Source organism: Eubalaena glacialis, chromosome 14, assembly GCF_028564815.1.
Source record: "Eubalaena glacialis isolate mEubGla1 chromosome 14, mEubGla1.1.hap2.+ XY, whole genome shotgun sequence".
NCBI classification, from domain to species: domain Eukaryota; kingdom Metazoa; phylum Chordata; class Mammalia; order Artiodactyla; family Balaenidae; genus Eubalaena; species Eubalaena glacialis.
This window is the reverse complement of record NC_083729.1, coordinates 52,601,794-52,613,777: the sequence shown is the minus strand read 5'-3', so window position 1 is coordinate 52,613,777 and position 11,984 is coordinate 52,601,794. Positions and strand designations below refer to the sequence as shown.

General features: G+C 38.3%; 1 protein-coding gene across 1 annotated transcript; it reads right to left on the bottom strand.

Annotated features, from left to right (window-relative positions):
• Window positions 1–6,635: 6,635 nt before the first annotated feature.
• LOC133074609 (cytochrome c oxidase assembly protein COX14-like) lies at window positions 6,636–6,872 on the bottom strand. Its single transcript, XM_061168525.1, has one exon. It carries the CDS (start codon window positions 6,870–6,872, stop codon window positions 6,636–6,638), a length of 237 nt encoding a protein of 78 aa, XP_061024508.1.
• Between the last annotated feature and the right edge of the window lie 5,112 nt (window positions 6,873–11,984).

The window sequence follows — 11,984 nt, the reverse complement described above, 5'->3', positions numbered from 1 at the left end:
TTGTTAGTTAACATAATTCTGAATATGTATAGTTAATATAATTAGAGTATAGTTAATACAAATTCTGAAAACTGGAAGGTTATAAAACTTTGGTCTCTAAATCACATTTTAAATGCATTGGACTGTAAACTTTGTGATGCCATGGAATCTTACTCAGAGATAGGTCTGCAGAACCTAACACAGTGTGCCTTGCACACAGAAGGCATGTGTTCAAAGGTTATTTGTAGTGGAACATTACTAACAATTCTACAGAAATAAAAAATATTCTAAGAGAGTACTATGAACAATTGTATGCTAACAAACTGAATAACCTAGATGAAATGGAAAAATTCCTAGAAAGAAAAAACCTACCAAGACTGAATCATGAAGAAATAGAAAGTCTCAATAGAACTATAATAAGCAGGCTGAATCAACAAACAAACAAACAACCTCCCAACAAAGAAAAATCCTGGACCAGATGGTTTCACTGAGGAATACTATCAAACATTTAAAGAAGAACAAACATCAATGTTTCTCAAACTAATCCAAAAAAATTGAAGAAAAAGGAATACTTCCTAACTCATTCTATAAGGCCAGCATTACCTTGATACAAAAGCCAGGCAAAGATACCACAAAAAAAAAAAAAAAAAAGAAAACCTAAAGACCAATATCTTTCATGAATATTGAAGCAGAAATCCCCAACAAAGTAATAGCAAACTGAATTTATCAGCAGCATATTAAAAGGATTATACACCATGACCAAGTGGGACTTATTCTTAGAATGCAAAGATAGTTCAATATACAAAAATCAACATAATACACCACATTAATGGAATGAAGGGGGGAAAATGATCATCTCAATTGATGAAGGAAAGGCATTCACCAAAATTTACCATCCTTTCATGATAAAACACTCAACAAAGTAGGAATAGAAGGAAACTACCCCAACATAGTAAAGGCCATATATAGAAACCCCACAGCTAATATCATACTCAATGGTGAGAAAATATTTGCAAATCATATATTTGATAACAGATTAATATCCAGAATATATACAGAACTCCTATAACTCAACAACAACAACAACAAAATCCAATTCATATATGGGCAAAGGACTTGATTAGATGTTTCTCCAAAGAAGATATACTAATGGTCAACAAGTACATGAAAAGATGCAACATCACTAATCATTAAGGAGCTAATCAAAACCACAATGAGATATCACCTCACACCCCATTAAAAGGCTATTATTAAAAAACAAAGAAAAAACAAAACCAAGTGTTGGTAAGGATGTGGAGAAATTGGAACTCTTGTGCATTGCTGTTGCAAATGTAAAATTGTGCAGTCACCGTGGAAAACAGTATGTCAGTTCTTCAAAAAATTAAACACAGAATTCCATATGATCCAGCAATTCTACTTCTGAGTATATACACAAATGAAGTAAAAGCAGGGGCTCTAACGGTACACCCATGTTCATAGAAGAATTATTCACAATACCCAAAAGGTAGAAACAACCAAAGTATGCATAGACAGGTAAGTGGATAAGCAAAATGTGGCATACACATACAACGGAACGCTGTACAGCCTTAAAAAGGAATGAAATTTTGGTACGCTACACGTGGATGAACAGTTGAAGGCATTATGCTAAGTGAAGTAAGCCAGATACAAAAGGACACATATTGCATGAGTCCACTTATATCACATTCCTAGAATAGTCAAATTCATAGATACAGAAAATGGAATAGTGGTTACCAGGTGCTGGGGCGAGGGGGAAATGGTGAGTTATTGTTTAATGGATATAGAGTTTCAGTTTGGGATGCTGAAAGAGTTCTGGAGATGGATGGTGGTGATGGTTGCACAGCAATGTGAATATACATAATGCCACTGAACTGTACACTTAAAAATGGTTAAAATGGTAAATTTTGTGTTGCACATATTTTATCACAATTTTTAAAAATTATTTGTGCAAAAAAGGAAGGGTAACTGATCTGTAAAGTGGCCTGGTACAAGGCAGGCACAGGAGAAACAAGACACCCAGCACATAGAGATCTTGTTTCAACCTCCATCCATTTGCTCAGTTTGTTTCCCCACTGTAACTGTCCTCCCCCTACCTCAGCCCTTTACGTGTCCCCACCTCTAAATCCTCCAAGACTTGGTTCTTGGACCACTCTTCCACGGTGCCATCACCACCCACTGGCCTTCCTTCCTTCTTGCTTTCGCTCAGTGACACACCATGTCACCTGCCTGCATCCCAAACCCTTGTCCCGTTCAGCTCCAGCCACAGACATGCTTCTCCCTCCTGCCTTCAGTCTCCTTTGGGGTGGTGGCCAGAGGATATGGACTCCTGGCAACAGGGCCCACAGCAAGTTGTTCTCCAGATGGGTCCAGGGTGCATGTAAATCCCCAGCGATCTCCCTAAGGCCTTGATCCATGTGATCTGGTGAGCTCCTCTGACAAAGTATGATCCCTGAATTGCAGGATCAAGATGAGGACATTCAGAGGACCCACAAGTCACAGCTGCCTGAACTTGGAAATCAGGAATGAGCACAGGACCCAGGCCTGGCTGATCAGAACAGTCTACAGTTCAAGGGTCAACATGTGACCTAACCAGCTCGGTTAGTCTCAACGTCAAGACATTTGAAGAAACTATCAGCACAGAAGAGAATAGGGCTGAGAGAGGTGTATGGAAAGAGACAAATTGTACATGACTCTGCTTGATCTAATCATGCTTGAAAACTTGATTTTCAGTGTGGTCTGGAAGTGGGGCTTTCAGTTATATGAGCCAATGCTAATATAACATTTTGGCTTAAGCTGGTTTGAGTGGGGTTTATGTGTCTTGCAATCCAAGATTCGTGACCAAAACACAGAGTGGGGTTTATGTCTCTTGCAATCCAAGATTCGTGACCAAAACACAATGTAACCAACATCATACTGCCTCCCTTTCTGAGCCCTCGATTCCTAACCTGAGATTCCTTGATTCCTCACACAAGAGCCACTGAGCCCGTCAACCATGTCCTGACTTTGTTGAACATCAAATATGTTCCCTCTAGCCTCCAAGGACAAGTGGAATAAAATGAGTACCTTTTCTCTTTCATCAGATTAGTGCAGCCTTTTTCCCTACCACAGCTAGTGGGGCTGCTTGGAGGTCTTATTTTAGATTTTGGAAAGCTAAATGGAAGTTACTGAAACTCATCAAGATCGAGCTATGATATTTAACAGGGCACTTGGATTGAAACAGTTTTTTCCTTCTACCTTAATGGCCAAAACCTGTCACTTTTTACTAGAGGAAGAAAGAAAAAAATGATATTAAACATCAAGGTAAATGGCTAGTATGTCAGTACATATAATGTCCACACAAGAGAAACATTCTGTTAAGAAACCTTCATTATTTATGATTCACAGTTAACCTTTTCACACAGAAACTGTTGAAAACTTCAGAAAGTCACTGCAGCTTGATAAGGTTTTTAGGCAATCCATTCATCACCCCGTTGTTTCTCACGGAACAAGTAACACTGAGCTAGACAACAGGAAACGCTGCCCTTGGCAGAGGTGATGACACCAAGACAACACTTCTCTCATCAAGGAGACGGGCACCAATTCCAAAATGCCAGTTAAGCAGAAGAGCCTACAAATTCACTGCAAAAGATTTAGCAACACTTTATAGCTAATATCTATCCATCTGGAATTGAAATGTCTTTGAGAGAGGGTATGTCAGAAGCAGTGTACTATTAATATTACATTATAACCACCAAAATTGGGTAAATACATTCCTGGCTTCAACCACGATAGCCACATCACTCCTGAGATGTCTGGGAAGAGTGTTACAGCTGACCTGATTCATCGGTTCCCGGGAGACTTCCTGACCTCAGGAATCCAACCCAGGGAAGAGGCGATAGGACATTCTTTCCTACCTCAGGGTTTGTATAGGCTGCTTTTGCACTTAAATTGTTCTCAAGCCCCTTTCCCATTTCCCATCCCTGCAAAAACCCAGCACCTGTAACAAGCAGTGAGAGCCATAACCAAGGGGCAGATGGGAGACTTCCTTTGGTGTTTTAGTTTGGAAGCTCGAGGCTTAGAGGTTGATGGCAGTGGTTTTGTTTTGTTTTCTCCTTTTCTATTCGTTCTGTTCAATCTGTAAGCTTTTTGCTTTTATTTCCTTCTAAACATAATTTTCTCTAAATCATTTGTACTGTTATGATTTTGTATATCTTATTTTAATGTTTTAGTTTTTAGTTTTGATCAACCCTTTGATCTCAACATTTCTGAAAAGGATATTAAGGAATTATCTAGGGCAGAGCTTCACTAACTCGCTGTGGTGAAGGAGCAGGTTTTTATTTTGAATCTCAGTCCACTGAGGACCAATATTTTAGTAAAACAAAATTAAAGCAATGATACACTTGGATATCACAGCAATGTAAAATAGTTATTTAAAGTTTCTAGGTATTTACTCTCAATTTCTGCATTTAGTTGCAGACCAGTGACAATTAGGGACCAGCACCAGTTCACAGGTCACATTCAGAGTAGCACTGGTTACCAATTCCCTCATTTATTTGTTTTAAATGGCATTTTTCATTGTAGAAAATTTGGAAAATGAAGAAAAAAGAAAACAAAATCTCTTATGATTCCACCACCTAGAGAGAAAAACTGTTGAAATATACTGATATTTTATACTATATATACTGATATATGTACTTACATATGTATGTGTGTGTGTGTGTATATATATATATATATAGTGGTTGCACAGCCATCATCACAATCTAAATTTAAAGCATTTTTATCACCTCTACAAGAAACCCTCTACCATTAGCAGTCACTCCCTACTCCCCACTCCCTAGTCCCTGGGAACCACTAATCTAATTTCTGCCTCTATAGATGTGCCTTTTCTTGACATTTCGTATAAATGGAATCATACAATATGTGTTTTTTTGTGTTTGGCTTCTCTCAACTTAGCATAATGTTTTTTTGTTTTTTTTAACATCTTTATTGGAGTATAATTGCTTTACAATGGTGTGTTAGTTTCTGCTTTATAACAAAGTGACTCAGCTATACGTATACATATATCCCCACATCCCCTCCCTCTTGCGTCTCCCTCCCACCCTCCCTATCCCACCCCTCTAGGTGGTCACAAAGCACCGAGCTGATCTCCCTGTGCTATGCGGCTGCTTCCCACTAGCTATCTATTTTACATTTGGTAGTGTATATATGTCCATGCCACTCTCTCGCTTTCTCCCAGCTTACCCTTCCCCCTCCCTGTATCCTCAAGTCCATTCTCTAGTAGGTCTGCGTCTTTATTCCCGTCTTGCCCCTAGGTTCTTCGTGACCCTTTTTTTTTTTTTTTTAGATTCCACATATATAGCATAATGTTTTTAAGATTCATCCATGTTGTGGCATGTAACAGTATTTCATTCTTTTTTATTGCTGAATAACATTATATTCTATGAATATATCAAATTTTGTTTATCCATTCATCAGTTGATGGACATTTGCATTGTTTCCACTCTGGCTATTATGAATAATACTGCTGTGAACATTCATGTATAAGTTTTTGCATAGACATATGTTTTCATTTCTCTTGGGTAAATACCTAGGTGTGAAATTGCTGAGTCATATGGTAACTCTGTGTTTAGCATTTTGAGAAAACACATATCTATTTTATAATTTAAAAAATTGGAACCAGTGTATGTACATTTTGTTAAACTTAATATCATTTTTATTATGAACATTTTGCAATGTCTTTCAATAATCTTCAAAAAGATGACTTTTAATACTTATACATTTTTCCTTTTTATGTAAGCACTGCAATTATTTTCTTATTGTTGGACAACCTACTGCTTTTATACATAGCATTGATGGGCATATTTGTACATAAATATGTGAGCACAACTCTGATACTATTAAATCTTTACTTTTATTAAATATTAATCTTTTCATTTATTTTCAAAAGCTTATTGGCTTCTGGCTCTTTTATTTTAAATCTCATCCATTTTGTGTCATTGCTTTTTGGCTCCAAATATCTCACATATTGATCCATTATTTTTAACTTCTATTTATTCCTCCCCCCCCCTTTTTTTAATCTTATTTCTAGTTTCTTAGATTTAGTCTCCTCTCAACCTTTGTTAAGGCAAAAGTAATATTCTGCTTTAGGTTTAGAAACTGTTAAAAAAACACTTTGATTTCATTATAATTTGTCTCATTAACTTATACAAAGGGGGATAACAAAAGGGGATAATAAATCACAATCATCTGAAGAACCCAACACTTATTCTTGCTTTATTTTTTTTTTTTTTGCTTTGGGGAAGAAAAAAATTAGAAAAAAACATGCATCGATGATGTGACTTGAATTTTAAGAAACATATTTCACAAATAAGCACTATTTCCCATAAATGCACTCTTTCTGATTCGAAGCAATTTTCTTCTTCTTTTCTTTTTTGGCAAAATATTTAATGTCTGTAAGTGTGCCTCACCCTCCCATTCCTGTTATGATTCGATAGCCTCTCCAAACTGGCTGTACCAGAGAAAACATGGGCACATTTTCCCAGCAGGATTCGAAAACCATTAAAGCCCTGGTCCTCTTGACTCAAAAATGACTGCAAGTGAGTTCCTTCCACAGCATGCCTCAGGCGTCTCTGCTCAAGGAAAAATGCCCCCCATTTCTACAAGACTCCTGAGGTGTTCTGTTCTTCTGCAGCTTGGCACTGGGAGCTGGGCAGCTGGAAATAGTGGTAGGCTCGGGCACTGCAGAGGTAGTCCCCATACACAGTGAGAAGCATCATGGAGGTGGAGAAGGTCTTGTAGCCAATGTTAGCTAGTTTCTTGGCAGTTGGCATGTTGTCCCCCTCTAGGATTTGGCTCCCAACGCAAGCTAGGGCCCCGCGGGCCAGACGTAGCATAACCCCCCGCAGCAAGGCTGGAGCCCGCGGTGGCTGCCCAGAGCAATTTTCTTAAGTCTAGAAGTTAGTCTCTCTTGTAGATGTCAAAGTCTTTCTTGATCATGAGCCTTTATTACCCTATTTGAATTAAAAGAAACCCCAGATTCACAAATCTGCCATTTGAGCAATTTAGTTTTTTAGAAACTTGCTTAAACTTCATTAATCAAACACTTTCAACTTTTCTGTTACCTTTTCAATCTCAAGGTAAAAATGATCATGGTACATCACTGATTACCTAATACTTCCTCTCTGTATAAGATTTTGGTTACTGCTGGGTAAAAAAAGGAAAAAAAAAAAAACTTTTTTTTAGTCGACTTTATTTTTTAGAACATTTAAAAATTTACAGAAAAATTGAGAGGATAGTACAGAGTTCTCATATACCTCATACCCAGTTTCCCCTATTACAAACATATTACATTAGTGTGGTACATTTGTTATAATTAATGAACCAACATCAACACATTATTAATAACTATAGTCCATAGTTGTTTCAGATTTCCTTAGTTTTTGTCTAATGTCTTTTTCTGGTCCAGGATGCTACATTATAATTAGTTGTCATGTCTCCTTAGACCCCTCTCTGCTATTAAAGTTTCTCAGACCTTCCTTGTTTCTGATGACCTTGACTGTTTTGAGGACAACAGGTCAGATACATTGTAGGATGACCCACTACTGGAATTTGAACATATATTTTTTTAATTCCAAATTTTCTCTGAAGTAAGACACATCCTTTTTTTTTAAATTTTATTTATTTTTGGATGCATTGGGTCTTCGTTGCTGTGCGTGGGCTTTCTCTAGTTGCAGCGAGTGGGGACTACTCTTCATTGCAGTGCGTGGGCTTCTCATCACGGTGGCTTTTCCTGTTGCCGAGCATGGGCTCTAGGTGCTCAGGCTTCAGTAGTTGTGGCTCGCAGGCTCTGGAGCACAGGCTCAGTAGTTGTGGCACATGGGCTTAGTTGCTCCTCAGCATGTGGGATTTTCCTGGACCAGGGATCAAACCCGTGTCCCCTGCATTGGCAGGCGGATTCTTAACCACTGCACCACCAGGGAATCCCAAGACACTTATTCCTTTTTTTAAATTTTATTTATTTTATTTATTTACTTTTGGCTGCATTGGGTCTTCGTTGCTGTGCGTGGGCTTTTTCTAGTTGCGGCAAGCGGGGCCTACTCTTCATTGTGGTATGCATGCTTCTCATTGCGGTGGCTTCTCTTGTTGCAGAGCACGGGCTCTAGGCGCGTGGGCGTCAGTAGTTGTGGCTCGCGGGCTCTAGAGTGCAGGCTCAGTAGCTGTGGCGCACAGGCTTAGTTGCTTCGCAGCATGTGGGATCTTCCCGGGCCAGGGATCAAACCCATGTCTCCTGCATTGGCAGGTGGATTCTTAACCACTGTGCCACCAGGGAAGCCCCCAAGACACTTATTCTTAATCCCACATCTTCTATCCTTCTATTGTTGATTTATTCGAACATTTTAAATTGTCTTCTTCCTCTTTGTCTACATTTATATTTTTCCTTTATTTACATAGATGTTTGGTGAACAGCATAGCCAGGCTATAGGCATAGTTTTAAGAAAACAGCCCACTCTATGGCAGGGGGTTAGCAGCACCCCCATCCTGCACATCCTAACGCATTCTCTACACCCGATCATTCTACTTCTAGCCTTAGCACTTAATCACCCAAAGGCCTCACTTCCTAATAACCTTGGGGGTTAGAATTTTAACATGAATTCTGGTGGGACACAAACATTCAGACCGTAGCATCAGCCAACACCAAGTGGAACAGATCCCAAGCACCCAGTTGATCTAAGCCAACCCATGGAATTATAAGAGGTAAAAAAATCCCAAACCCCATTTCCTAACACATCAAAATTACAGGCTTTATTCTACATCTGAGTAGACCCCAAACCCCTTTCAAGATTTGTCTTGGGAGCAAGGGCAGAGGGGTCTCTTGACACTCAGGGAAGATTAAATGTCTGATGTCCAGCAGGGGTGGGGAAGGTGGACCTTATTAAAAGTAATCAAAATTCAAAGAGACTATTTGAAAAGAGGATTCTGATCAAATACATTTGAAAAGAGGTCTAATAAATACTTGAAAAGAAGGGGAGTCACGGTGTTTCTCAAGAAAAACAAAGGAAAGTATGCCATTGAAGATCTGTAAAGGGATCATGATGTTTGTTCGAGGGAGTAATACACTAAGACTAATTTTTGTTCAAGTTTTAATTAACTATGTGACAAGAGAAGTTGCTGGGAGTTTTGGGTTTTTTGTTTGTTTTTGGCAAATGGATTAGGCTAATTTCCCCATCTTTATAACTTATCACTTTCACACTGGTTATTTCTACTTGGTGGAACCAACTGTGAAATTATCTTGTACTTTTCTCTCATTCTATCTGGCTCTGTCCTCAGTATCCCTTTTGCTATGGGACCCTTCAAGTTCATTGTATCACTGTCAGTAGGGGAGAGGGTTGTTTAGAAGACTGAGACTTGTTTGCTCTCTAGGGCACACATGCTCTAAAGATGTCTACAATTGGGTATTGGCACTTTGACCAAGACAAGTCCTGTCTTGGGAGGAATCATTTATCACAAAGAATGAAAAGATTTTGTAGTCAGTATTGTTCTACTCCAGCTAATTTTATTTATTATCAAGGACGAATGGGGCAAATTCAGTCAGTACTTGCAGGGTATCAAAAGCGAGAGTGGGTGAGACATATAATATTTCCTATAATTAACATATCTATAACAATTTGACATTTGAATATGCTGCTTTTATAGAATATTTGAGCTTTCAATGTTTAGGACTTTTAGTAAACATTCAAAGCAAAAATGTCAGTTTTTTGGGCTTCCCTGGTGGCGTAGTGGTTGAGAATCTGCCTGCCAATGCAGGGCACACGGGTTTGAGCCCTGGTCTGGGAAGATCCCACATGCCGCGGAGCAACTAGGCCCGTGAGCCACAATTACTGAGCCTGCGCGTCTGGAGCCTGTGCTCCGCAACAAGAGAGGCCGCGATAATGAGAGGCCCGCGCACCGCGATGAAGAGTGGCCCCCACTTGCCACAACTAGAGAAAGCCCTCGCACAGAAACGAAGACCTAACACAGACATAAATAAATAAATAAATAAATAAATAAATAAATAAATAAATAAATAAATAAATAAATAAATCCAAAGCTTAAAAAAAAAAAAAAGTCAGTTTTCCCAATAATTTTTCCATATGTCATATTTCATGATTGTTGGGAAAAGAGCAAAAGGCTGGGAAACAAACAATAGATGCCTGTGTGACAAAAATGAGATGGATCCATTTGGAAACAGGATTCTACTAGATAACCAACTTAAAAAAATTTTTTTTTATAATTATTACTTTTTAAAATATTTATTTATTTATTTGGCTGCACTGGGTCCTAGTTGCGGCACATGGGATCTTCGTTGCTGTGTGCAGGATCTTCCTTGCGGTATGCGGATCTTTAGTTGCGGCACATGGGATCTTTTAGTTGAGGCGTGCGTGTAGGATCTAGTTCCCTGACCAGGGATCGAACCCGGGCCCCCTGCATTGGGAGCGCGGAGTCTTAGCCACTGGACCACCAGGGAAGTCCCAAGATAACCAACTTTTAGATAATAATATATTCATACAACTCAAAACATTTTAAATATAGAAAGGTTATTTCCCATCATGAGAAAAAAATGTGTAACTATATATGGTGATGGATGTTAACTAGAATTATTGTGATGATCATTTCTCAGTATATACAAATATTGAATCATTATGTTGTACACCTGAACCTAATATAATGTTATGTCAACTATATCAATTTAAAAAAAGAGAGAGGTTACATGGGAAAAACATCTCCCACACAGCCCTGACCCATTCTGTCCAGTTTCCACACCAGCATCCATCCCATCACCAGGAAACCACTGTTATTAGTTTCTGGTGTTTTCTTCCAGAATGTCTTTAGGCATATAAGCAATACAGATATATATTCTTATTTTGTCTTAAAAAATCTTTTTGTTGAAGCATAACATTGATACATATAGTAAGTTCTAGTATCTACAAGAACATTTCCCCAACATCTTCCCCAAAACCCTCACACTCCCTTCTAGACAGTATCCCCCAAAGATAACCACTATTCTGACCTTTATCACTATAAATTAGTTTTGTCTATTCTTGAGTTCCATATACATGGAATCATACAGTATATACTTTTCTGTGTATGGCTTCTTTCACTCAACATTACATCTGTGAGGTTCATCCATGTTTCTGTGTATGGCAATCTCTTGTTCTTTTCTTCTTTGATATGTATTATTCCACTTCCTGATTATACCTCCATTTGTCTACCCATTCTACTGTTGATAAACAGTTTAGTTGTTTCCAGTCTGAGGCTGTTAAGAATAGTGCTGCTATGAACATTTTTATACATATCTTTTGGTGGATATAGCACTCATTTCTGTTGCCTATATAGAATGGTTTAGGTGGGCCATATATAGGCCTTAGAAGATACCATAAGACAGACTTTCAAAGTAGTTATAACACTTTATATCCCCCCTAGCAGTGTATAACCTCTAGTTGCTCCATACCCACAACAACCCTTTGTTATTGTCAGTCCTTTTAAACAATATGAAACAAAGAATCATTATTCACTTTGGGAGGATGCTAGGGAGCCAACTTATTATTTAAACCAGTAAATAAAGGAGGGGAAAATCAAGCATTTTTCTGTTTTTCTTATATGATCTCTACTTCAGGATAACCAAATAATGAGAAATTTCTTTTTCTGGATAAGAGTTTCAGATAAGAAACAGAGGAGAACTATATTAGAACTCAGATATTATCATTTTTCAGTCCATCATGTATCAATGGATATAGGCATTGCTATTAACATCACAAAAAAAGAGACAGACACCAATTAGACTCCTAATGGGATTACACATCAACACCTATAATGTAGTCTTACCACACTTTCTTGAAAAAATTTGAATCTCTATCTGAACAAGCCTCTAGATGTAATTACCAGTTTACAGGAAACATAAGGGCCAGAGGAACATGTCAAACAACATCACAGGGGGCAATCATCTAAATGCAGACTACAGGGAAATC